General features: G+C 38.5%; 3 protein-coding genes across 10 annotated transcripts; 2 read left to right on the forward strand and 1 right to left on the reverse strand.

Moving 5' to 3' along the window:
• The first annotated feature begins 268 nt into the window (after window positions 1-268).
• On the forward strand, window positions 269-4,393 carry LOC116190340. 2 transcript variants are annotated; one of them, XM_031520027.1, is made up of 3 exons: window positions 269-485; window positions 844-2,272; window positions 4,241-4,393. In XM_031520027.1, exons 2-3 carry the CDS (start codon window positions 844-846, stop codon window positions 4,252-4,254), a joined length of 1,443 nt encoding a protein of 480 aa, XP_031375887.1. In that variant the 5' UTR covers window positions 269-485; the 3' UTR covers window positions 4,255-4,393. The 2 variants fall into 2 exon arrangements, with proteins under 2 accessions (XP_031375887.1, XP_031375886.1); XM_031520026.1 differs by lacking the exon at window positions 4,241-4,393 and having other exon boundaries at window positions 271-485; window positions 844-2,521.
• A 5,168-nt stretch (window positions 4,394-9,561) lies between these two features.
• On the forward strand, window positions 9,562-14,244 carry LOC116190338 (sodium/hydrogen exchanger 2-like). 6 transcript variants are annotated; one of them, XM_031520023.1, is made up of 16 exons: window positions 9,955-10,061; window positions 10,193-10,535; window positions 10,618-10,736; window positions 10,994-11,024; window positions 11,392-11,489; window positions 11,675-11,743; window positions 11,840-11,886; window positions 11,982-12,176; window positions 12,277-12,323; window positions 12,423-12,489; window positions 12,608-12,708; window positions 12,809-12,910; window positions 13,008-13,146; window positions 13,264-13,326; window positions 13,447-13,527; window positions 13,619-14,244. In XM_031520023.1, exons 5-16 carry the CDS (start codon window positions 11,429-11,431, stop codon window positions 13,943-13,945), a joined length of 1,299 nt encoding a protein of 432 aa, XP_031375883.1. In that variant the 5' UTR covers window positions 9,955-10,061; window positions 10,193-10,535; window positions 10,618-10,736; window positions 10,994-11,024; window positions 11,392-11,428; the 3' UTR covers window positions 13,946-14,244. The 6 variants fall into 6 exon arrangements, with proteins under 6 accessions (XP_031375881.1, XP_031375878.1, XP_031375883.1 ...); XM_031520021.1 differs by lacking the exons at window positions 9,955-10,061; window positions 10,994-11,024 and adding an exon at window positions 9,562-9,934 and having other exon boundaries at window positions 13,619-13,945; XM_031520018.1 differs by lacking the exons at window positions 9,955-10,061; window positions 10,994-11,024 and adding an exon at window positions 9,562-9,829 and having other exon boundaries at window positions 13,619-13,945.
• Window positions 14,231-17,514, reverse strand: LOC116190339 (vesicle-associated protein 1-3-like). Of its 2 annotated transcripts, none has more exons than XM_031520025.1 (9): window positions 17,062-17,514; window positions 16,408-16,488; window positions 16,127-16,197; window positions 15,872-15,953; window positions 15,615-15,730; window positions 15,351-15,533; window positions 14,901-15,098; window positions 14,739-14,816; window positions 14,231-14,620 (listed from the first exon to the last, which is right to left on the reverse strand). In XM_031520025.1, the coding sequence occupies exons 2-9, from the start codon at window positions 16,454-16,456 to the stop codon at window positions 14,510-14,512; spliced, it is 888 nt and encodes a 295-aa protein (XP_031375885.1). In that variant the 5' UTR covers window positions 16,457-16,488; window positions 17,062-17,514; the 3' UTR covers window positions 14,231-14,509. The 2 variants fall into 2 exon arrangements, with proteins under 2 accessions (XP_031375885.1, XP_031375884.1); XM_031520024.1 differs by having other exon boundaries at window positions 16,408-16,492.
• Between the last annotated feature and the right edge of the window lie 10,106 nt (window positions 17,515-27,620).

Raw genomic sequence — 27,620 nt, forward strand, 5'->3', positions numbered from 1 at the left:
ACAAATTTTTCATTATTTTTCATTTATATCTTTTTCAAAAATGTTGACAAACCTTTCATTATTTTTCAATGAAACTTAAGATCATCCAGAGGTGCATAAGTAAGTCTCCAACCCGGCGTCGAGGAATGCATCTTAATTGTGTGAATGTTATTGCCGTGATAGGTGCTATATGTGTTATGTTAAAGATCCAGTTCGTACACTCCTTAAACACTACGAAAGCAAATCTAACTTCTACCGGAGTTTGTAAGGGTCTATAAAGAGAACTCTTTAGGACAGGAATAGGCAGAAATGAGTGGAGTGCGCTTTCAAGCACCATACCCATTGCCTTCTAAGCATCCTCTCCTCTCCCTTCCATCTTGTATCCATTCCATCTTTTGTAATCATTCCAGATCAATAAAGAACTTTTTCATATCGTCTTAATCCCCTCTCATTTGGTTCTCCGGGAAGTTCCTCCGGTAGGGAACGGCCACCCTTTTATCTTAAAGGTATGAATTAATTTAATATAATATTCTTGTTATATTTATTCTTCTTTCTTTTTTTTTCCTTCTGCATGTTTTCCCTGCATTCCAGATCTTAATAAGGTTTTAATCTCACCCAAAAAACTCTGGTTGCCGTCATTGGGCAGTTGAAGCCTAGGAGAGAGGCGTGTGTATGTCCCTAATAGGCCACGGAAGAGTGGTAAATTTTGAACATATAAAAGGGAAAGAAAATGATTTTGCTGATATTCTTTCTCGCTTCATATCTTCTGATAAAAATATTGCGTAATCTGCTGTGTATGTATATAGCAAGGCAGGAGAAGACTCATACAAAAGACTTATACAGATAACCAACTTTGTTTTGCAGATGGGGCAAACAGGCCAGCAGCAGTCATCAGATCTTCTCACCAGAGAAGCCAGACGCCGACAACAGAGGCTGGACTTATTGGGCTTGACCCAACTGACAAATCGGACAATGGCTCAAGCAGTTCCTGCTCAAAGCCGATCAACAGCCCAAATGCAAATATTGCAATTTGGAAGAGAGAAGGCAAAATTTGGGAATCTAAGCCTAGACATATATCAGACTTCAAACCAGTCTTATAGACCTAAGAAGGCTCATCTAGATCGAAATAATTTCTCAAAGGAGCAATTATGCCTGTTAGACCATTTCTGGGTCGGACTACACGCTAACCCAATAAATGTAAAAAAACTTTCCCATGTGGTGAATTGTTTAGCAGAATACTTTGCTACTACACCACAAGGAGGATACCCATTTTTTGTGGTATTAAACGGACAGATGCCTGGTGTCTTCAACAGCTGGACGGACGTCTTAGACCAAATCCAAGACTTCTCAGAGGCCCAATGGGAGGGATATCACACTCTCCATGAAGCTTTTGCAGTGGCAAGATCTAGGATTGGGATAAACTATTATGTTTGCCCAGCCCTACGCCATTATCAAGATTCATCTCAGGAGGCATCCACTTCCCAAGGACCTTCCAGGGAACAGACAATGGCAGGACTCTTTTGTTCCTCCTGCCAAGGTAATGAGCAGACTATCAAAAGGCTCACTTACACTTTGGACAAACATACCAGTGAGGAAATGAAGATGATAGAAGAGAATGACCGCCTACAGAGAGAGTTGAGTGCGGCAAAGAGAGAGATAGAAAGACTCAGAGCGATTGAGAGAGCTTGCATATCCACCACTCCCATACCCCCACAAATACAGCCCTCTCAAACACAAACCCAAACCCAAAGCCAGACACAGATGGCGCAGCCATCTCAGGTCAGTGCGGAGACGCAATTGAATGCCGCAATGCCGCACCTACTCCCTTGCAAAAGGCCAAGGGCAGGGATCTCAAGACCTTTGATGGCTGAGAGTTTGCCAGAAAGTACTCTATCCGTAGTACAGACTACGGCACAGACCACACAGCCTGGTATAGTGATCTGTGAATCATCAACTGCCCAGGCTATCCAGACACCTCAGAGGACTAAACAAGTCCTACCAGAAGACATCATGGCCACGATTAATGCCATGAGAACTGAAGATCAGGCCCGAAAAGAAGCAAAGAGGGCCAAGAAGAAACAAGAAATGGCTGAAATGATAGCCATGATGCTCAGGAAGAGTGGCCTCCAGCCCCCGCCAATGCAGACAGACTCACCACGGTCCAATTCAAGCACCAAAGATGTCGACCTTGACCAAGACACAGACAATTATCTCGCCGCTTTAACACAGATGAGTAATGAAGCCCGTGAAGAAGCAGCCAGCAGCCCACAAGGCCATCTGGACACCAACCCAGGTAGTCCTATGTCCTAGGACTCCACCATGTCCCATAATCTAGAGTCGAAGGCTTTCTCCCCTCATCTCCTCCTCCATCCTACTTCTATTAATCGTGCCTATGTTCTGAAGAATTAATTGATAAAGACTTCTTCGTTTTTCTGGTAAACAAGCAAGGGCCAGAAGGGGAAAACCCCTCACCCAGTTCTAAGGTATGAATCTCTAATAGATCTCCGGTTAAGCATGCTCCGCCATTGCGGTGTTCATCACCGATCCTTGGCATCAGAAATTGTTTTTGATCATTTTATGAGTACATAGAAGCTGGCTGCCATGTTATAGGAAGCGATGGTGGGGCCACTTCACCAATGAGTTTCGACTCAGTGGGACTGCAGAACATCAATAATGCAATGGACGTGTGGGTTTCTACCCAGGTTGCAAAAAGTACCTGGAGTTTGTCCCTTAAAAACAACATAAAACTTGAAATTCTCTTTATGTGATTCTTTGAAAAATATTGCAAGGCTGTTTAAACATGCAAGAAAATAAGCCCTATCTTTGGCTCTTTGTTAAAGGACATCCATAAATTATCTAACAAACATTTTTTTTCTTTGCTAAATAGATGAGTTCTGAGGTATTCTGGTGGTCTATAGCTAAGATTACTGCTAGGAAAAACAGTTAATTCGTTCTTTACAAATTTAATTCTTTCTTCGCCATATAAAAATAGGTTCTGTCTCGTTCTCGTCTAGAGTGCTCTGGGGAAAACTAGCCATATTTGGCCATATATATATACACATAAATACCCATTTCTTGAAAACGAAAATCATTAAATCGGGCCATGGAAATTAACCCCCTGAAAGTGAAATACCAAATTTCCGAGACTTATGGTGCGTTTGGCTAACCGGAATAATGCCAGATAGGATTTTGCAAATTCTAATTATGTGTGTTTTTTTTAATAAACAATACTTATTCTGTGTTTACTTATGATTAAAATAAGAAATTTGGGAGAACTGGACAAAATAAATGATTAACTAAATTATATCCATTATAATATATATATATATATATATATATATATACCTGCTGCGAATGTGGGTTAATTGTAACCGGATTAGGATATTATTTTGGCGGAAATGGTAACAATGTTCTTCCACTATAATATAATTTACCATTTCTACCACTCCCAAGGAGAAGCCTACTGGGAGAATTGAAGAGAGCGGTGGTGCCCTATGTCGGCGGTCTCATATAGCGCCGGCGACCTCCATCGGGAGATGGTGCTTGCCGTTGGGCCACCACCGCCTATGATCTTCCTATTCTCTCTGTCTCTCTTTGTAGGTAGATATGGCATCACAACACCTCCCAATTTTTCTGTAAACTTTTTTTTAAAGTAAATTTCAAAACTATTCTACTTTTGATAAATTAAAATTAATTCTAAAATCTTAAAAAAAAGTGGGATAGAATCGTCATTTCAACCTCATAGCCCAATTCTAGAATTTTTTTTATTACTCCAAACGCAAAATTGGACTTTAAAATTCGATAGGAATTCAATCTCATTCGATCCCAATTGGAAATCCAATCTTGTCCTGGCGATTAGAGGTAGCCTTATTTTGAAACTAATTGGAAAATTTTGCTAATCGTGATCAAAACTATGAATGGAGTAAGCCATTGGGATGATAAGAATTTTTGGTCAGATTGAATCATTATTAATTCATGTACTATAAAATCTAGATCTAGATTATGTTTGTATTTTTGCTTTCTGTGTTGGTTCCACAGATTTTTTCCCTAACATTAGAAATCCCTTTATTTTTTCCCCCTCCCTTTTAATTTTGGTCTTTCCATTAGTTTTATCAAAAACCATTGATATTTTACATAAAAATGTTGGAAGATACTTTGGGCACTAGATCAGTGGATAGGATTCGATAATATGAGTATTTGGTAGGTGCCTTACCACTATCAAGATGCACACTAACATTAAACTAATTAATCACTTATTTAGGGGGTGGTCGATGATGATACTTGCAGCATTGGGGTCTAGCGAATACAGCCTCGATGGCCACGGACAATTCGTTGGGGTTGCCAGCGGTGGATGGTGTTAGCAGAAGGTGCTGATCGGTGGTCTGCACATAACAGTAGTTGAGGATGGTGATGATCAATGAAGCTCTAGCTCCAGTGGGCTGTGACCGGGGCGAGGTCAGTGAAGGTTGCATCATCAGGCAATGATTGTTGGTATATCGGTCGAAGCATATACATCGTTAAAGATATTTAGTATCATGTCTTTTATGATATGTACTCGTATCTATTAGATCTTGTAACACGGGGAGAGGGGGTCATTCTCGTAAGTCTTGTGACCTACGGCTAATGTAGCCTCGCCAAAGGTTGTACAGTGTATTGAGGGTGGAAAGGTTGATGAAGAACTCCGGCTCCTGATAGCGGATGACCAGAGGACCATGGCAATTTACTATTTGAGAAGAAGAAGGGCGATTTGGGAAGCGAAAATGGATCTTAACTGACCGGGCTATACCCGACTTGATGGCAATGTTCAGGCATTCAGTCGATTGAGTAGTTTTCCCAATTTTAGTACGATTGTCAATAATTTGTCCCCGTCTTGTTTGATTGCACGCACCGGGCATAACTTAGCCTCATGTACTTTATCGTTCATTTCCCCACAAACAAATAATAAATATAAAAATAATAAATAAGCAAAATGGTCCAACCGAGTGATCATTCTTAACGTGGACATGTGACAACCTTGTCTCAGCAGCAACGTGTCCCAGTGTGAACTTTCCACATGTGGCCACTAGTGAATTGAGGAACTAATTGCTGGATATTATCGGTCTTTTCTTTTTTTTTTGAGTTCACTGGCCGGCGTCTGGAGTTTAATGGACGACTAATCTCTGATCAAGTCAGGGTCCTAGCACGAATGGTATAAATCTCTTTTAATTATATATATTTTTCATTCATAATATTTGAATTTGAGATTTTACTTAAATAAGTTAAATCACTCTGATCAATCCATATAGTGATTTTAAATTTTAATTTACAGACCAAATATATATATATTTTTTTAGAAAATGGAATTTTTAGATGGAAACCCCTCCACCCAATGAAGGTCCATGTGAGGCTGGTTGAGGGTTTATTTGTCATGGTAATTATCATGCTTGTGTTCGGATTATGCCATAGACCATAGTTACTAGCTTGGACCTAGTAAGAGATCGAAAAAGGGGAAATAAAAAAGACACGGCAAGGTAAACTGATAATTATTCAACCTAGAACTCCTAAAGTACTTCGATAATAAAAAATATTATTATCCTAAATCTCTACTTTTTAAGACTTATGAATTTATTATATCCCATACTTTTTTTTTCATTATGAACTCTTATATTTGAAAGTTCAATTGAATTTCGACTAATTTTAGTCGAGTCGGGTTAGTTCATTAAGGGGTAAAATTCTCATAGTGTAAATTTTTTATATTCACAAGAACTTAAACTCGAGACATTGCTTAAGCAGAATAAATATCGAATCGCTTGAATTAACCCACGTTGATTATAATCTATACCTTTGAATTATAAGAAACATATGTCCAGTATAAATGAAAAATCGGAAAAAAAAACAATGAAAAAGTATTCGCAAAAGATTAGGATAAGAGCAAAATTTTGTATAGTAAAAAATTTGATAAAATGATGAAAATAGAAAAAATAATTAAAAGTATTAGATGAAACGAATTGAGAAAATGAAAATAATTTAGGTAGAAAGTATTTAATTGATTAAATAATAAAAAAATTAGAAAATAATTAAAAAAAGAAAGGAAATCAATGAACCTTAAACTATCTCCAGACGTGTCTCTCCCCATGTCTCCAAAGTGGGCTCCATTTTGGTCAAGTGTCGCATAGATGAGAGGCATCTTCAAGAAAAATAGAAACTTCATACTTCAGTGCTTGTCTTTATGGGTCTTTCATATAACCCATATACTATTATATTAATTAAATTAACGTTCAACCAAAAAAATAAATTAAAAATCCTTATCTGCCAAGAAGGGTCATCGTTCCGACGCCCTCTCCCCCCTCGTCTGCCGAGAAACCTTTTCAGACTCCCGCTATCCACCTCCTCCTTCTCCTCAACCCATTTATTCTTTAAGCTTGACTTCCTTCCCTCCACCGGATCCTCTCCGACCGCTACATCCCCACCTCCACCTGCTTAAACCTCTTCAACTTCCTCCTCTAGACCCCGCCGCCCTCACTCTCCTTCCGGTCCCACAGTTCCTCATCTGCCGACTCTTCTGAGCTACCAACTTCTCCGAAGCCGAGAAGCTGGTGAAATCCGTCTCGGTGTATCAGATCCTCACACACCCTTTTCACCATGTTAGTAATAACAATAAAAAATTTAAAGAAAACAAAAGATAAGAATGCTTTGATTGGAGAAAAGGTAAAGGCCCTGACTTGCCATCATAACCCGATTGGGGTCGTCGATGACCTTGAAGGACGTTGACTACCCCAATCAAGGGATGGTGATCGGGATTGAAGCCCTATTCGCTGATATCGGGAGAATCCTCAAGGGTGGTGGTTAGGATCGAGATCTCACCCATCGAAATAAGGAGAATCCCCCAATTTGAGGATTCTTCCGATTCTGCCTGTCCACTACTCCACTAATTAGGTTCGTCGATGTCGATGCCCTTTAGGATCACCGACGACTCTAATCGAGAGACGATGTTTCACCCTTTCTCCGACCAATACTTTTCTCACTTTTTTTCCTTTATTTTTTTTAATTTTTTGCTGAAGTGATATAACGCCATTTACCACGTAGACACCTTTTTTCGCCAAGCCAGCAAAATGGACGAAAAATGACATAAATGCCTAACGTGATAAGAATATCAAAGTTCATGTATTTTTTGACAAAAAAAATAAAATTTGTGCCAAAATTGAAAAGTGATCAAAGTTCATATTTTTTTAAGCTATTAACTCAAATAAAAAAAATGAAAAAGCGGAACAGCTGCCGCAGCATCGACCTAGGAGCTACCACGCAACAACAACTGGTTGGTCTCTCGTTTGTGAGACCAGTTTCCCAAACGAGAGAATCGTAGATGCCCTAACGGACGTTTCTTACATGTGGCGTCAGACGACGTCACGTCAGCATCAAAGACACGAGAGAAAAACCTCGCTAGGATTATCTAAGACTATCTCAAATGGGTATCTATTTTTGGTGTCTATGAAGTGGATCTCACATTGCCACATAAGTGCTTTGTCCCATAAAGATAAACTCCGAGAAAGAGAGAGTCACCTGCTCCGATGTAAGTCTTAAACTCAAACCTCTGGTCTCAACCAACATACATATTATATTAATTAAATTAATACTCAACCAAAAAAAATTAAAATAATATCTCCTCCTCCTCCATTGTTCCTTCTCTATCTTCCTCACCATGGCCATCCGTTTCTTCTCTGACTTCCTCTACTCCTCCATCGTTCCATGAGCTCTCCATGGCCGTTAACGGACTCTCTGACTTCCTCACCGTCGCCCACTGCGACTACCCCACCTCTCTCTTCTCTCCCTTCGATGCCGTCTTTGATCCTGCTTCTCATGCTTCGCCCCTCAAATCCTCGTCAAACACATCCTCACCACCATGAAACCCTAATTAGATCAGACCCCAAATCAAACCTAGAAACCCATGGTTACCGTGACATCTATCCCGCTGAACTCGAATCGAACCCTAAAACCCAAAACTCATATAGAAGAGAAGAGGAGGGAAGAGAAAGAGAGAGCAAGGGAAGAGAAGTAGCGGAGAAACCCAGAACATAGATCGACTCAATGGCGGCGGCTTGCTCCATGGCTGCCGTTCCCAGAGACGCGTGTCTCCACATCGCCAGCTGGCAATGGGAGGCCGGGCGAAAGCGCCAACTGGAGATAGCCTAAGAGGACAAAACCCACAATTATTCCAATTTTTTTATTAATCAAGGCGTTTTCTGTCTAATCAAATGTCGGCAAATTTTATTAATCTGTGTATTTTTTTTTTCTAGATTTTGTTTAAATTTAGTTGGTGTGTATTTGATAAATTTTGTTTCTGCCGTGGAGCCCACATGCATGCGTCAATCAATTTGGCGCGGAGCCCATTATTTCGTCCGCACTTACGTGAATAATAATGCAAAGCCTTCGTATGGTAGACTCTTAATTACTTTTCTTCGCTAATACCAGTCATGCCTACTGAAGCCTAAAATAGTATCATAATACTAATAATTATTAATTAATTTGAACTGATTAATAAAGTAAGGAGAAGCACGTCAAATATTTATTTTTGACCAGTTGTTAACATTCAATACGTGGCCAAATATTCTTGGCTGCACATGCCATTTATAAGTAAATAACATCTTGGCGAAATAAGAAATTCTTCTATAGGCTCTGAAGAGTTTTTTTTTTTTTTTTTTGGTCTTAAAAATGAAATGGGGACATGATCGAACCGGATGTTCTGAGAGCGCTCGGATCATGTGGTGAAGTGTACTGAAGCAGTCTTATTCATCCAATTGTTCTTTCTGATTCGAGAAGCACAAAAATAATATCACTACGGAATGATCATTAAACATTGAATCGTATTCTCCGAATAATGAGCTCAGTTTAAAGATGAGAGTTTCTCCCGATATGCCAACGAGAGGTTACTTCACGACCAGACCATCCGTGAACAAGACCAATCCTATTATCAGTGGACATTTTATGTGTTGTTGATTGAAAATGAAAATGGGCCCCCTAACTCCTTATCTAAACTAGATTCCCATTTGTTTCTTCTTTTATATGAATCTTCAATCTCGCCCACTCGTTCTAAAGGGAAAAAGAAAAGGAACAAGTCATCCTAGGCTTCGGTATACCGTCAATTATACATCTGAAATTTCCTACCGTACGGACTCAGTGGTCTTTTGTTTAGCCCTTACGTAGCGTAGCCCTTAAGATCAACGAGGATTTCATTAAAAAAATAAAATTAAAAGTGTACTGCATCTTGATAAGATAAAACATTTTATCATTAGTTGAATATTCTTTTTTTCTTTTTTCGGGACTAAAATTAAACTTTAAACGTAGGAGTTGAAACCGGAACGTGTCATAACAGCAAATTAAACACGTGATGATGTGAAGAGGAACATGACACATGTCGAGTTTCAGTTCAAATTGGATTGTGGTTTGCCGTAGGAAAAAAAATGTCGCGAAAGAGAAAATGGAAAGGAGATTCCTTTTCTGGGGATGGCAGTACAACGAAACAAAAGGGAAAATGGATTTTGTCGTGTCTCGTAAAAACGACAGAATGATTGACTGAAATGAATTGAATTTGATGAAGGGGAGGGGAGAGAGAGAGAGAGGTAGATGGGATGCCGCCTCTGTCATTTTGGAGCTCATTTCTTCTATGCCCACGATCCCAATCTCTCTCCTCTCTCCTTCTGCTCAGGGTAATAAAGCTTCCAAAAACCAGCAGCTGAGCTGAACTCATCAGACAGAAGACAGTATCCCGAATATCAAACAAATTTCTTCCCAGATCTTCAATCAACGGTCAACCATTATTCAATCCCCCGTCTCTCTCTCCCTCTCTCTCTCTCTCTCTCCAGCGCTTCTCTGGGTGAGTGTGTAGAGGGGCAACTCTATCTCTCTAGTCTAGTCTCTCGCTCTGTGGGTCTCTTTGGTTCCATGGTAGATTGGATCGGGCTAAGAATATTTTAGTTGGGTAATTCTCTCTAGCTAGCTGTGCAGATACAGTGGCTCGAGCTTGTCATGATTTCTTGGATTTACTGCCGTGCTGATTCAGTTGACAGAGGTCATGATCAAGAAGAATTGATGCTTGAGTTTAATGGGTGCTAGTCACTTCTCTTGGTTTAGCACGTTCACTTTGTAAAAGAGTGCCCTTTTTATGTTTTCTCCTTCTTGTTGATCCGATGAGTCAGTATATGTATGACTGTGCTGATGTCAAAATCTCATTTTGCAGGTTTGCCTAACTGCGAGCTTATCAGGACGTGAAGGGTGTAAGCTGGATTCCTGAGATCCGATTTGGGGATGATTTTGCAGTGGATTGCTAGAATTACCGGTTATTGATCGAGGGATCTGTTTTGCCAACTGGGTTTTCCTTAGTTTACTTCCTCTGCATTGCAACAATGGCAATCAGTGCAATTTCTCACATTTTAACCAAACTGGGGATGGTCTCAACGTCTGACCATGCTTCGGTCGTGTCCATGAACCTCTTTGTGGCCCTTCTCTGCGCGTGTATTGTGATTGGCCATTTGTTGGAGGAGAACCGGTGGATGAATGAGTCCATTACCGCCCTCGTGATAGTGAGTTTATATTGGGTTGGATGCTCCGTTTACACTTGTACCACTTGCATTTGATTATTTGGTAATTCGAGTTTTGGTGCAGGGTCTATGCACGGGAGTGGTTATCTTGCTTACAACTAGATGGAAAAGCTCGCACCTTCTAGTGTTCAGCGAAGATGTCTTCTTCATCTATCTTCTTCCACCTATAATATTCAACGCGGGGTAAGACAGGATTTTTGAACTCGAATTTCTTTCATGTACGTATATCTTAATTTGTTAATGTAGTTATAACCTGTTTGATGGATATGGGATATGATCTGATTTTGCACTTATGCATTGAATGGTGGTCACACGTTTCTGTAGTTACATCGATTTGTTCCATATAAAATCTGGTTTATGTTTTCTAAGTGCAAAACTGCTGATGTTATGAACTTGGGTTGAGCATAAATAACATGTCAGTTCATTTACTTGCAATGCAGATTACCCTTTACTGGACCTCCCTAGAACCAGGTATTTAGTTGAAATACTTAAGATCGTTCACTTGTCGTGGAGAACTATAACCTTAGATTTCATGCGAGGAATACTTATGCATGGCTATAGCAGTTGAGATTTCCACGTACAACATTGCTATAGTTGGTGTGACTTTAGAAGACGAACTAAGTTATACAACATCAGGTGTTGAAAGGTCTGAAAGTTTATTCAGGTCTTTGAGACTGTTCATTCTAGTGCACCATCAATTGAGGAGCATTGAGAAAAAAATGCAATCATACCCTATGAGATTTGGTGCAATGTATGTAAACTTAGCTGTAAGACTAGCTGTTTTTGTAATTTCAATAGATGATTACGATATGATATATCTATTTTGTTTGTTCATCAGGTTTCAAGTGAAGAAAAAGCAGTTCTTCCGCAATTTCATGACAATCATGCTCTTCGGTGCAGTGGGCACTCTTATATCATTCTTCATCATATCATTAGGTAATGCTCAAGAATTGCTCCTTAAATATATCTGAGTTATTATCATGTTTGGGACTATAGGAGGTCTTGCAATACAAACCTGATCAGTCAATTCTGCTTCTATTTCTAAATGATCAGTCGAAAAAAAAACCAATTTTCTGTCTCTGTATGTTTGCTAATAATTGTGAGTCTGGTATTTGATTTAGGTGCTATGTATATCTTGAATAAACTGCTGAATATCAGTGCCCTCGAGATGAGCCTGGGAGATTATCTTGGTACATATAGCATAACCTCTCTGTCTACATTGATCTGTTTTTTTTCACTAAGCAGTTTCTCTTATGTCTCTGCTGATCTCATTCTCTTTGTTGCAGCAATCGGGGCAATATTTTCTGCGACAGATTCTGTCTGTACCTTGCAGGTATAAACTAAAATTTTCTGAACTGTCCTTCCTGTTTGGTACTCTCTGACGGCTATATACTTTGTTATTAATTTGAAATTTGAACCTTTCTGCAGGTGCTTAATCAGGACGAGACACCATTGCTTTACAGTGTTGTCTTCGGGGAAGGAGTTGTTAATGATGCAACTTCAGTGGTGCTCTTCAACGCTATTCAGAGCTTCGATCTGTCCAATATCAACTCGAAAACGGCTTTCCAGTTCATCGGCAATTTCTTGTACTTGTTCATCTCGAGCACCTTGCTCGGAGTTTTGGTGACTCTCTCTCTCTCTCTCTCGCGCGCGCGCATTGAATCTCTGCTTATTGATTAAAGTTATTATCTTATGATTCATGTAATGCTCTATAAAACTGCAGGCAGGACTGCTTAGTGCCTACATAATCAAGAAGCTCTACTTTGGCAGGTTCGTGGAGTCGGGATTAGTGTCATTATGTTAAACCAGTTGGTCCTGTTTGTAAAATCTGCAGTTGTGATCTTATGCATTGTTTTCTTCACAAATTAGGCACTCTACAGATCGTGAAGTTGCTCTCATGATGCTCATGGCCTACTTCTCATATATGCTCGCCGAAGTAAGGATTTCTTCTGTAACTTTCGGTTCTTTGTTTCTGAGGACAATGATTCAATCTCTTTCTTCTAACTTTTTGATCATTTCTGGGTCAATGAAATTCTTAAAATTTGTTTGTTCAGCTCTGCAATTTAAGTGCCATCCTCACCGTGTTTTTCTGTGGGATCGTGATGTCTCACTACACCTGGCATAATGTCACTGAGAGTTCAAGAGTAACGACCAAGTCCGTACAATGTCCTTAGAAAAATCGTAATTTTCCCCCCCTTTTCACCATAAGAGTAAGCGAATGATTAAAATTATTCTGTTTTGGCCATATAATGCAGGCATACCTTTGCAACTTTATCGTTTGTAGCGGAGATTTTCATATTCCTTTATGTTGGGATGGATGCATTGGATATTGAGAGATGGAAGCTCGTCAGTGATAGGTCAGCATGAGACTCACTTTTCTTCATTTCCTTTGAGATAAAGCAGTTCAATTATGTGAAAATATTGCTTTCTTTACTGCTCTTCATTCATCTCCAGTCCAGCAAAATCAGTCAAGCTGAGCTCGATACTCTTGGGACTGGTTTTACTTGGGAGGGCAGCCTTTGTTTTCCCATTATCATTCCTGTCGAACTTGACTAAGAAGTCCAAGTACGACAAAATCGACTGGAAGCAACAGGTGGGATCGATCTCCCTCTCCCTCTCCCTCTCCTCCCCCTCTCCCTCTCATGCTCTATTTGCAGTGGTTACCAGGGCAGCCATTTCTAAATTGTGTAAACTATGATTTGATTTTCAGATCACAATTTGGTGGGCTGGCCTCATGCGCGGAGCTGTTTCTATGGCTCTTGCTTATAATAAGGTAAGCATAAGAAACAGAAAAATGGATGTACATATGGATATGTTCGGGATGTTAGAGTTCTCCTGCGGGATAGACTCCTTATTCTGCAAGGCATCTGATCCGTGAATACTATGCCTGCAGTTCACTCAGTCCGATGCAAAACTCCGCAAGAACGCATTCATGATCACGAGTACCATTACAGTTGTTCTATTCAGCACTATGGTAAGACCCTTATTCTTAAAAACTGGATCGGGATTCCATTCTTATGTTTCTCAGGAAAATCTCTGCTCAGTTGACATTATCGGAGTTGCAGGTGTTTGGGCTGATCACTAAACCTCTGGTCCGGTACTTGCTCCCTTCGCCAAAGCATTTCACAAGCATGACTTCCTCTGAGCCATCCTCCCCAAAATCCTTCATCATCGAACCACTCCTCAGCAACGGGCAGTGCTCGGAATCCAACGGCCAGAACGTTCCCCGCCCGTCGAGCCTTCGCATGCTCCTGACCACACCGAGCCGGAGCGTGCATCACTACTGGCGGAAGTTCGACGACTCTTTCATGCGCCCTGTCTTCGGAGGACGGGGCTTCGTCCCTTTTGTCCCTGGGTCGCCGACCGAGCGCGACAACCCTCAGTGGCGGTAGAGGTCCTTCAACAAGGTCCTTCGAGAGAGAATGTACAGAGCAGCCATTCATAGTGACGTGTTGTTGTAGGTAAGATATTGCGGATGACGGTTCAAATGCCAATCTAAGGCTCGAACTTTTCTGGAGAAGGTTTCTCGGCATAACTGGTATTTGCCTGTTGCTCTGGTTTTGCTAGATAATAAAAAATGCTTGTGTCTATATAATGTGTGCTGGGTTCTATCAATGCGATTTTGTGTAGTTTGTAAGCCACCCGAATTGAATTTTGTCAGGATAATGTTTTATATTAATATTCTAGTCTACTAAGGTGCAACATGAGGCTTTTTTAGTCCATCGATACTATACCGAATGAATTTCGAGTACTCATCGGGCCACTATCATTGCGATCATCAACAGCGAGAAAATTGCCCAAAACTTCCTATTGTTTCCATTGAAATGGAAGCACCGCCATTGAAGCTGGGCAATGGAAAGTTCGTTACTGGACATCCGTCAAGACATACAAGCAGGCCAATGTCTTGCATCACCGGATTCTCGGAGGATGTACGGCGACAGTAAAAGTTGCCAGTGCTAAGTATGGGCCAAATATCCCACGACCATGCTAATAAGAGCAACCGTGCATACATAGAGCAAAGGAAAACCCACTTGAGCTTTCTTCGGCCGGCTCTTCCTCAACATCTCCTGCAATCGGGAGAGAAACAGCGATTTATTGTAGATGGATCGCAGTTTCAAGCACAACCGAACAAGTATTAATTGATCACTGATTGTTGGACAGAATTGATATTAGTAATGAGTTTACCAAATCGCGCTTGAGTTTTTCCCTCTCCCGGTTTGTCACTCTTCTCTCTTCTGTTAGCTTCACAATAGTACGTTCAGCCTGCAATATCCCGTGACATGCTCTGCGCGTTATCTTCTTCGGAACTGGATGTAGGAGAATCAATTAGAAGCTGAATGAACGCACCTCTCTCAGTTTTGAGTCCATCACTCTGAGCTTCGATTTCAATCCCTCCAAGTCCTCTGCTGAGTTTGGGTACTGAATGTTCTGATAAATTTTAAGTTCGTCCTCGTGCCAAAATGTCGTTGGCTCTGTCTCGTTGGTTTCTTCCTGATGGCCGACTGAGGCCTTCCCTGCATCCAATCCCTCCATATCCTCAGACACCTACACAAAAGATAACATGCATGCTTAGGAATATTGAAATGTTCGATAAGTTAAAACAATGTCGAGTTGGTACCACAGTTTTCGATTTCCAGGAAATATAAGAAGGTAAGGTTGGATTTCCGGTTAGATGTTTCTTTGGATGAAAGAATGAAGTGTTGCCCGTGTCACTGGAAAATTCGTAAAAGAAAACAGAAAACTGAATCCCATTTCCACAGCCACACGACGATTGAATTATTTTTCGGTTTCTCTTACTGTGTGAGGCGGAGGGATGTTTTCAATCCCACTGGGGACTCTATCACTCAGTAGCGAAGCTTCCGGGCAAGGGTCCTGCTTCTGACCTCCATTGATTGGCAGTAGTACTGCAGATTCGACCGGACTAACGAGTGACACTCTTATCTTCCTCTCTTCAACATACTTCCCACTTCCTTTGGCAAACTGAAGACAGAAAATGGATTAAGTCGAACCGTTCTGCTGTAAACAAATGTATTAAAAACAGATACTAGAGACTCTTCTCACCAAATCAGAAGTTATTTCCTCTTCACTAGTTCCGAATGGAACGATGGTGCTCTGCACCAAGAATTTGTCTTTGCATTTCATCTCCGGAGGTGCTACCCTCTGAGCTTGCATTGTTACTGCAGCAAAATAATCAATGGTGAAAGAAGAACCTCTCAAATAAAATGTATCAAATTCATCATCTGAAGTATAAGACGGACTGTACAGTGAATCAGATTGAAGTAAAGCCGTAAAATTAGAGTGTTGGTTAAATCACTCACCTGTAAAGTCACATGAAGATTTTGGTTTGATGACACCGCTGTTGGGTCGTACGCAGTATTTCTTTGGTGATGTGGTCTTAACCTGGAATCATCGGTTATCCAACCAATCGTCAAGAAATGAAACATGCAACTGAAAACATGAACTTCATCGAAATTTCTTCTCAACAGTACTGAATAGAACATATAGATCGCAGCAATGGCGTTGCACTCAGGACAAGCATACGATTGTAGACACGTGAAAATAAGACGACTTGCCTTGAAAGCAACATGCTGTTCAGTCTTGTTGCTGAGTATAATTGAGCACGAACTCTGTTTCTTCAATTCAACTACAGTATGCAGTCACAGAGAAAAGAAAAGAATCCTTAGCATCAGATATGTATTAAGTATCCATACAATTAAAAAAAAAAGAAAAAAGAAAATTTCGGTTTAATTATATCTCGAGATAATAACAACCAACTTCAAAAGCATAAAATCTACTTGACTTAGAATTCGAGTTAATACTGGAAAAGCAGATGGATTAGTCAAGGTAAACTTACATGTGAACTTGAGCTCGCGGGGTTGAATATCCAGGAGCTCGGTGGTCATGGCTTAAGTGATGAAGTGACAAGAAAGAAAGCCTGGCTAGCAACAAAAGAGTTCACGTCTAGATCGAATCAGCTATGGGTTTTAGATGTATTTGATTAACAGGATGAGCAATGACTAGCTTCAGAGTTGATGACACCACTAAAGACCAATCACCCGATAATCTGATAACTTTAGCACATTTTATGCAAACTTTCTCAGTTTCGAATTCAAACTAGCTCGAGTCCTGAATGTATCGCATTGCATCCAAATTTTCTCTTATATGGTCATGATTTCGTCAGGGAATCGGAACCCTGGCCACTAAATTGGGATTAACAGGAAAAAGGCCAAACTCCACGAAGGCATTTCCATGCCGAAACCTCATTGATTTCTTCACCAATGCAGAATATGTTCCACGACCCGATTCAAGAGCATACCAGGACAATGAAAACAGAGGAGAAACAAGGCATCAATTGGATAAAAACCAAGCAGATGGGCATGCCAAGAAGTTGCAAACTTTCCATCCACCATACATGACATTGCATTGCATCTGCGGTTAAAGTCGGAAACTTTCTCAGATGCCCGGAAAGCAAATGAGGGGACATTTGGTTTCGGCGACAAGAACTTACTGTGTCGATCGACAGGGATGATCAAGAAGTTCAAGAAGGAGAACCCAACAACAAGAAATTCAATCAATCGACAACGCGGCAATCGTATCGTTCGGAGATCAGAAGCGGGCAGAGGAGACTGACGGGCAGATAAATATGATTGTGGAGCGTGCGAAACACAAATTGCAAGCAACAGAGGTTTGGAGATCGGATCAAGCCTTTTACAAAGAGAGAGAGAGAGAGAGAGAGTGAAAGCGAAGAACGAAAGAAAGGAAGAAAAAGGTAAGAAAAAGCGTTTTTGGTGCAGCCAACGGTTGCACTTTGCACCCGCTGGTGGGTCCCGTTTCCTTTCCGCTCCCTCTCACGCGTAACGGTTTCTTTTCTTCTGTCCTGTCCCGGCTCGGCTCGGACCCCTCCGGTCCGGTTCTGTTCTGTGCCCCACTCCCTCCGGCCTGAAACCCGAAGACGATTTGCCGCCAAGAGTCGTGACATGCATGTATTTTTCCTTTTTAAATTACATCATATAACCCAATATTTGACAGTTTTTTCAAATTTAACCCGTTCTTTAAAAATTATGTGAGAACACTTGACTTTTTATTTACATTTTGATTCAACTCAGTGTCTATTTTTCTTTCAAAATCGAGGGAAAGTTTGGCATGCCAATTTTATTTTACGTGGCACACTTCACTGAATTTCATATACTTAATATTAAACAAATATAAAGAAATCTAAAAAACAAAACCCTCAACTCAGGGATGACGTCGCCGATGAGTTCTGGGTTTGTCGATAACCTCAACTCGGGTGGCTGTCGCCAATGACAATACCCTTGGCCAAGCATCCATCCTTCAGAAGGGCTGGTATGAGTATTTTTTTAAAAATATTTTTTATTATAAATATATATTATAAATGCGACTCCCACAAAAGGTGCCACGTCAAATTTTTCGTCAATTTCAGATGAAAATTTGGTGGTAGGTTAGAATTGAAACGAAAATGTAGTGTTGGACATTCTCAAATAAATTTAAAGGATGGGCTAGATTTGGGAAAATTGTCAAATATTGGGTCAGATGGTATAATTTATCTTTTTTTTTTTGCTCCTTGGTTTTGCATCACCTTTTATCTAAAAGGTTCAACGAGTCTCGATTAATTCATATTGGAGTTTGGTTGGACCACAGGTGAAGCTCTGCCAAATTATGACTTATGAAATTTATAAAATTCGAATTTGAGACTTTTATAGATGATCAAAGTGCCAAATTACTCAAATCAACTCATCATGGTGGTTGTGCATGTATTTTCTTGCTTTCCTACTTTGACTAGGTATGATATATTCAGAGATACTATATGTAGCACTTATATCCTTTCCATGGCCATATCTATGTATATAGCAACCACCAATTTTACCGCGAACTGAAAAAATATGTTTTGCAAATTTAGAATGAAATTGTCACTACAAAAAATGGGGTCTAGGCCGACGCTTTTTTCGACCTTTGCCAACACAAAAAGCGTTGGCCTAGGCCCTCCTGACGTTTTTCTTAACGGTTTTAGAAGCGTTGAGATTATCCCGTTGGCATATGCTTCTCCACATTTTTCCAAAAGCGTAGGCAAAAATCCATCCTAGGCCAACGCTTTTCAAGGGTTGGGGCAAAAACCAAGTCTAGGCCGACACTTATTGCTTCGGTCAAAACCATCTTTAAGTTGACACTTTCTACGTCTGGCCAAAACCATCACTAGCCCTATGCTTTTGTGTCGGCCAAACCCATCCCTAGCCCGATGTTTTTTACGTAGGGCCAAAACCATCCCTAGGCCAACGCAAAATATGTTGGCTAAAAGTCATGTCTTGATCGACATAAAAAGCGTCGGCACATACCATTTTCAATTTAAAAAAAGGGACAATCAATTGTCAGAAAATTGACAGCACATTGTAATGGGTAGACTTACCCAGTTCACCGCTTACAATGGATTGTTAAATTTTTGACAATCGATTGTCATAACCTAGAAATTAAGAAAACATCATAAATCGTTCAAAGAATCACACCACAATTCTCAATACTCAACCACAACTTCGAATCGTTAAAATATAGCATAAACTTCTTAAATCGATAAAAATCATCATACATTAATAGAAGTTCACATTGAAATAAAAGTGGGTAGAAGTAATGAAAGAAATTGAAAGAGAGTCCACTGGCATGAGAGGTCGAGGAGGGGCATCCCCTAGTAGCAACAACTTCGAGAGGGCGAGGGGGAGCCATCAGCGGCAGTAGAAGCTTCAGGAAGGGACGAAAAGCTGCAGCAAGGGGATAGGATGGAGGAACTGTAGCAGCACATCAAGAGCGAGTTTGAAAGAGGACCTTGGGAATATCATGTTGGTTTTCCCATGGTCGAAGTGTCCAATTGGGTTGATATTGACATGTAACTTCTTCCTCTCGAACTTCACGAATGGTTAGGGCATGGTCTTGGAGGAGTTGTAGTGAAAGTGATGATGGAGAAGGACGAGGATAGAGGATGTGAGGAGATGGATGACGATAATGGAATTGATTATGGAGGTAGATGAGGTGTGGAAGAGGGAGGAAGGTTGTAGTAGTGATGGTAGTAGAGTGAATATGGTAACAATGGAAGGGTGACGGTGGAAGATGGCAAAGGAAGGGAAGGGATTGTTTGTCTTTTGAGGGCGATTAAGAAGAAGAAGAAGGGAGGAAGGGAGGGTGGTCGAATAAGCAGTCCAAGCTTTGAATTTTTGGGTTTTGAAATTTTCAAGGTTGGGCGGGAATTTTTCCTCCCAGCCTTTTAATTTTTTTTGGCTTAAATAGCTTTAGCCAGCATTTCGTAAAGTGTCGGCCTAAACAACCTTGGGCCGACATTTGAAATGTCGGCTCACGTCGATCTCAGGTAGAAACACATTGACAATAGATATGATAACGTGTTCTCAACCAAGATCGACATGGGCCAAATTTTGAACGTCAACTATGACAACATGCTGTCCTATTTGTTGTCATATATGGAAGTCAAGTATTTGATGGCTCTAGTTCCAAAATTCTTGTAGAAACATATAGAACTCGTCAAGTCATTTAGGGCTCTTGTATTAGAAGAGATGTTATTATCATAATCTTTAATTAAATAAAATTATACCTTTGTTTGGAAGAGTAATTAGTGCAAACATTCACCAACGATTCGAAACCAAGAGATTCCGGGATCGACTCTTACGAGTGTTAACTTTGTGGATCGCGTTTTCTCTTCCTCCACCTGGTAACATTACTTGTACACACACACACACACATATATATATATACATTGCATGGTATTAATGTCATGAATTAAGGGTTGGAAACCCGTAAGAATACAACATAAGCATTGATGCGTAATTGTTGGCCATGGGAATTGCTAGTCATAAACAAGTAAGATGGCTAATTAGAAGGTAAGCTAGTTGGTCAATCTAACTGTTGAATCTTATATAGTCGATTTTATGCTAATTTAAAGTAATTAATTTGGTATGTTTAAGTCCCTTTCATGAAACCTAATTATGTGTTTCAAGCAATGTATGAATATGATACTCACGTTCTGTTGTTCAACCGATCTCTTGTAATATGTGGCCCTGCTTATCGAAAATATTTGTTATGGTTTTGAGAAAATCTAGGCCATTGGGAATTTAATAGTTATTTTGTATGATTAAAATGCTAGCGGTTGACTTGGTTTATATTAACTTTGGGAATATTTTGTGTGTATTTTTCTTGTAGATTTTAGCATATATATGCTAGCATATAAATTAAGTCCGTAATATATAGATTTTTCTAGAACAATATCTTCTTGATCGAATCTCTCGGAGTTCGTACTCTAACAGTTGAAAATGTGATCCCACTAAAGGCTCGAAGCCATATACTTTTCTCAATATAGCACATCTAAAGTTTCTTTGCAACATTGTTTCAAACAAGTCGGTCCATTTTTAAAGAGCCATTATGAATTTGGGTCGATCAATAAGCCATAGCAATAAGCCATTGTCTTCTCAATTTGAGAAAATTATTGAAAACTGTTGTAAATTTAATCTTAAAAGATTCATTCAATTAACATCATCATTGATAATATCCTGTGTTTCATAACAACATATTTTTGTAAAGAGACAGCGAGTTGCCCTTCCTATTATGAACAACAAATATCAGGGACAACACTTCTTACAATAACCAGTGGCAAAATGACAATCTACTACGCACGTTAAAACACACTTGACAACATATTTGATAACATTCAGTAGCAAAATGACAATCTGTTGACCAAAATTTTAGAATTTTTAGGCTAAGCAGGAACTTTTCTGCTCAGTCTTTGAATTGTTTTTTTTTTTAAAAGATAGGGCCGATGTTTGAAGCGTCGTCATAGTTTTAGCCTGATGCTTTTGCAAAGGTTGAAAAAAGCACAAAAAACGTCGGGATAAGGTAAACGAAAGACAACTCTATTCAAAATGTCGCCTAAAAACCGATATATGCCGACTCTTTCTAAAGAGTAGGGAAAAGCTCCTATGGGCCAATTTATCCCGATGCTTTGCAAAGCGTCAAGAGATAAGCATCGGGATGGTCTAATTTTGTTGTATTGTGTTAGCTTTGCTGCAAATAACTCATAATCAATTCATAGGTGCCAACGTAAAAATTCTGGGTATTAAACATACTTTGCAATAAGTAGTATTTCAAAAATCCAATTTATGCAAAACTCATCTCGGCCAGATTTTTCTCTGTGAATCATGATTCAAGTTCTCTACTGTTCATGATCCGCATTAGGTTCAACGGTATGTTAATCGACTTGAATACCTGTTAAGTTATGGAACCTGAAGTACTGTGAATCCGGATCGAGATCGGCCCATTGGTGATATAATTAAGGTTTGTTCCCTTCATAAACAGCAATTTATATCTTTTGTGACCCTAACTCAAAATAGTGGAATACCTGGCTTGGCGGCGCCCCCAAACGTAGTCAGAATTTCTGACGAATTGGGTAATCAATTCCGTGTGTCCCTTTTGCTTTTTTGTTCATATTGTCTTCTACTATCTTATATCAGGCGCAACAATCCCAAGATCCAGCGAGCAGATTATGATAGATTAGCCAGCCTATAGATAGTTCTTTTTGAAGATCTATCTTTATGTATTGGCATGTATCAGTATTTATATAAACGAAAGCAATATGAGAAAGTCTTATATATAACGGACATTTCACATGTCATGTGTCACTAAGTCAATAGAATTTTTCTTTTAAACTCTTGAGTAAATATTATATTATCTTGCAGAAGATAATAGACTTTCTAGATTCCCTTTTAAGGAACCACATTTTAGTATACATCACTTTAGTATAGTGGGCCACCTTTGAATCCAGCCGACCAAAAATTAAAAAGGCCAATTCATAATCTAACTTTCCGACGCGAAATTCATTTAGCAGAGGAGAAAGTTCATTAATCGTCAAATTTATATCATCCGAAACGGGTCACAAGACAAATAATGAGCAAATAAGGATGTACATACAAGTAAATCGTGGAGTAATTTGTTTCTTCTTGCACATACCATAGTAGACAGTGACTTGTGCTATAATAGGTATTAATCGTAAATCTGTATTAACCCTAAATATATTGTTGTCTAAATTCATTTTCTTCTTTTGGATTGTTTTTCAACATACTAGAAGGTTGCCCATGCTATGTGCAGGTGTTAAACATAAGTTTGATTTGAAATATTTGCCAACTTTCGCGATTTAATCTTTTTCTATATGTAGATATAGTTTAAATGATCCTAATTTATTAAAAAAGAATCGTATTCGCACTACTCGCAGTATTTTATAATTTTTCTTTTTCAATTACGTCTTCCAAGTATAATACAAATATAATAGGGAACATATCCTTTTAATTCTCAATAATACGAAATTTATTGTACTTTCTAAAATATGGATATCATATTGTGAAGGAATAAACTATTACTGTAGTGCAGATGTTGCTGTAGTAGACATGCAATGTTTGACTGTACACATGCATTATTGATCTTATTTTTTGGATAATTGAGGTGAATTACGGAGAGCTAAATTTGGTTCCCGGCGATCTTCGGTGGCAATACATGGCAGCAACAGTTTTCTGAATCGATACATGCACCAGTAACGCTCATGCCGTATCTTTTGGTGCAGACATGAGCGCACACGAACTCATAGCAGTTCGAGATCTTAACAACCGGGTGGCATTTTGTCCTCTCTCCAAGAAAAGTTCCTACAGATCAACGATAAAGGATTTGAAAGCCAATAAGTAGCTAATTAACTTGATTATTATTGATGTTGTAAAATAATTAAAATTGATAAATAAATTAATCATATATATATATATATATACTGCATGAGAGAAGAAGCAAAACAACTGCGAATGAAAGAGGAAAGGATGAGTTGATGTTCATCTTCGATCAAGATCAAAATTGTATGCGCACAGGCCGATCAACCTCACAAAGCCACTAAGCTAATTCTAATATTTTCAAAGATATATCTGATGGGTTTGTATATGCAGTGGGCGTATATACATCTAAATGAACGACGAGGCACCAATATGCTAAAATTAATGCGGATTATATGATGTAATCTCCTGTCAATTAATAGATTTCCTACTAGGTTTCCTCTCTCTCTCTCTCTCTCTCTCTCTCTCTCTCTCTCTATATATATATATATATATATATATATTTTGACTACAAAATAATAAGTAGGCCAAATCAGTAAATTCGTATAAATAATAATCTCAATAAATTAAGAAAAAAGACAATATAAATGTGAAAATTAATGGATATCACATCTCCATTCGTTCCTGTCCCCACTTAATGAAAATTAGTTGATACCCGCGCGTTGCATGATAATTTTATCATTTTTTTGGATTATAAGGGAGACCGGTGAACTTAGTACAATGAAATAAAAATTCTAAATATCTAATAAATTGACACGGGTAATCCCACCGTATCAAATATGGAATCTCTTGGTCACCAGGTGAGGGAGGCGCCATTGTACTACACCCTCTTAAATTTTATTTTATTTTTTCATTTTTTACATGGTTAAAATTTTATCATTTTTTACATTGTTAAAAATAGATAAACGTAAATGACATTCAAATCAATCATATAGATTTGTATCAAGGCCCGATAACCAACTATATATATAATGGATAACCATTTTGACAGGTGTGCTTTTTGCATGAGACTTTTGATAAAAAAAAGGGTTCAAAAAGGGATATAACGTCTCACCAAGAGGCAACCGCTTCCCATGATTAAGCTCAATTAATTCCCTTATTTATCAGTTTTATGAAAATGATGTAGCATGTTCTTGGGATTTGATCAGTGTGGGGTATTTATAGAACTAACTACATGAGAAATTCTTTGATTCTTTAGCGATGATTGTGGTGTGAGAAAGCACCAACTAGATCGCAATAAATAGATAATTGGATGATAATCCTGCGATTGGTTGCAACTATTAGTATTAGTTATATCGCAACTCTATTGGTGCTTATAATTCACTACATACCCCCATGGTTATGAATTAGGATTATTCTAGTTTTTTTTTTTCGGTGTGAACCTTGGAATCCGAAAGCCCAATTAGATCATGACTAATACAATCGAGTCGATTCGGCCTATTAAAGGATAAAACTCTCACTGCATGGATTTTCTGCATTCACAGTAACTCGAACCCAATACCTTGCTTAAGTGGAACAAGCACCGAACCACTTGAACCAACCACATTCGTTAAATTACTTTAGCCATAGCCATTTTGTAGTTTCAACTGCCAATTTGGAAGCAATGCGTAGGATTCTACACAAAATAGAAAAGAAAAAGTAGGGAAATATATAGGAGGTGACATCTAACTGATCTTGTGAATTTGATTTTCTTTTAATTTTTAATTTTTTTTACGATGGAGGCCCATAGTCTTACTATAATAAATTAGAAATTCTAATATAACTGTAATCTTAGATTTTTAATACAATGAAATAGAAAACCTAATATGTTTAATAAAATAGCATAAGAAATCTTATCACGAGAATTAAATCTAAAACATCCTGATAACTATATGAGAGCTTGTGCTGTTGTACTCCTTCTTTCTCATGACTTTGATATTTCAAACTTATACAGAAAAAGAAATCATTTTCTTTTATCATGATTTGTTTCATGATGGATCGGTCATGAGGATAATGGGAGGCACATTCCGGTTTGTTTTCGTGCTTTCATTGATCGACCTGTAAAGTTCATTATATAGTTTGTAATATTCATTAAGGAATTTTTCCAACCAATTAAATTATTTTTTTAAAAAATAGATATTTTTCATCGCCACGCAATATATAAATAAATAAATAAATAAATATATATATATATATATATATATATATATATATACACGAAGAATGAATGTAAACCGAACAAGACGAGCAGAATAACACGAATCTAAAAGCAAATAACATTCATTTCATCATATTTAAGAGGAGGCCAGATCCCATAAACATATTGAGGAGCTTATTCAGTATTATTTTATTTAGTAACATAATTGATTAGCCAATCACTAGGGGCCCTGGTGACGATACCGGAGTCATTGACATAGACACAGACGCGGTCGCAGTGGAAGTCGGGGGTGACAAGGTTGCCCTCCTTGACTATGGACGCTTTCACATTAGGGTTATCCTTCTCTATTGTTGGTGCCGCAGCCTCCCCGTCGGTCCCTATCAGCTCCGGCCACGAGCTCTTCCCTGTCAAAATATCATTGATGGATCATTGTCATTGTCATCAAACAAAAGAGCAAAGAAAGAAGCGGTTTTCATTCATTCAAAGGTCAAGCACGACAACAAATTATATTGTGCAACTCATTACATCCATAGAGATGAGACAGGAAACCTAGTGTGGGAAGTAAATTGTTCGGTATGGCAAAATCTCAAGTTTCACTAACTACTACGGTGCTGAAGGCTAAGCTTCATTATACTGTTCCTGCCCCGCACATATATAAACCTTTTCGGTGTGAAAATTTTAAATTGTGTAGCAATATAAGCCGAGAGATTGGATCTCTATAGGTGTCAATGAAATTAGGACCTAAAAGTAAAGAACTTGCCTGGAGGGCAAGGGTTTGGCATTTTTCCTCCTGTGTTTTTATGAGTTGGATGTGGTTTTGCTATTCTTGGTAATGAGTGAATATTACTATTTATAGAGATAGAGATGGGTGGGGGGGAGGGTGGGTTCTGCTGTTGGGTTGGTGGGAGTTTGATTATTCATGGGATTCTAGTGAAAAATTAGCCCCGCTTTGTTGGGGAACACCATTTTTTGTCATTAATATAATTATATTTCACTGATACAAATCTTCTAATTGGTAATTAAATTTTGATTTATTTTATTTATGAATATAAATAATAGAATTTTTAATTTTTTTTTTCAATAAACGTTTGCTTTTGTTACAGATTGCATGGCATTCATGCAAGCTAAAATGGGTACTAAATTTAATTTATCAATAACGAGAGATATTGGATATTTATTTTATCAATCAATCGATAATCAGTATCAATCATCAATAATGGATACTAAATTTAATCCGTGAAATAGTATTTCTCTAAGAAAAGAAAAATTGAAGTATCATTTCTCTAAGGAAAAATTGAAAAAGATGTCAAATTTGGTTAGGAAATTAAAATTCTTCAATTTTATTAAAATTATACGGAGAAAACAATATATAAAAAATGTCTAATTTGGTTTGGCATTTGATCCGCTTCAACGAGGTCTTCGGTTCGAGTCCTTGTGAATGTAAAAAATCCACGCTAGGAGAGCTTTACCCCATAGTGGGCTGACTCGACTCGACTGGATTAGTTGGGGTCCAATTAGACTTTCATATACCAAGACTTACATCAAAAAATTATTTATTCATAATATTAAGTTTGGGTAGATTGTTCACAACAAAGGGTATATTTGAAAAAATAAAAAAAAAAAAGAGAGAACAAGATGATTAGATCCCAATTGAAAGATTGGTAGTTTTATCCATGATGATCGAGTGACTCTCTTTACACTTTTGATCTACCTCGTAAGTTAAAGGAGGATCTAGCGCCGTGAAGACAGCCCATTTCAATTCTTGCGCTTTCTGAATTGTATAAAATTTTAAGTAAATTTCAAGTATATTATTAAAACTACGTAAAATTCTTTAAAATTGGTATGTGTTAGGAACTTTTATAGTTTAGTTTAAAATAGTTTAAAGTTTAAAGTACTTCGAAATATGTGCAGTTTAAAATTCGTTTGATAGCAATTTACTATAAATTTCAAGTAATTTTTTTTCTCGATTGCAATGGAGGTCACCGCGTCACGCCCTCTTTAATAAATTTCAAGTGATTTACTTTGGATTGAAGTGAATTAACACTTTGACTTGATTGGGAAAAAAACTCTTTGCTGCATCACATAAGAGCTTTTGTTATTGCATCCCCTGATATATTAATAAAATTTCGTGATCAAAATAAAATAGATCCCCAGGTGTAGCAAAATGCTGCGTAGTCACCTTATTGTTCCGCAATAGGACTCGTTTTAATGTTCCCTAGGATTGGCTTTGGCCTTTCATGCACAGCTTTGGTGGAAGGCCAAGAAGCCTCCTTT

Source organism: Punica granatum, unplaced genomic scaffold (genome assembly GCF_007655135.1).
Source record: "Punica granatum isolate Tunisia-2019 unplaced genomic scaffold, ASM765513v2 Contig00422, whole genome shotgun sequence".
NCBI classification, from domain to species: Eukaryota; Viridiplantae; Streptophyta; class Magnoliopsida; order Myrtales; family Lythraceae; genus Punica; species Punica granatum.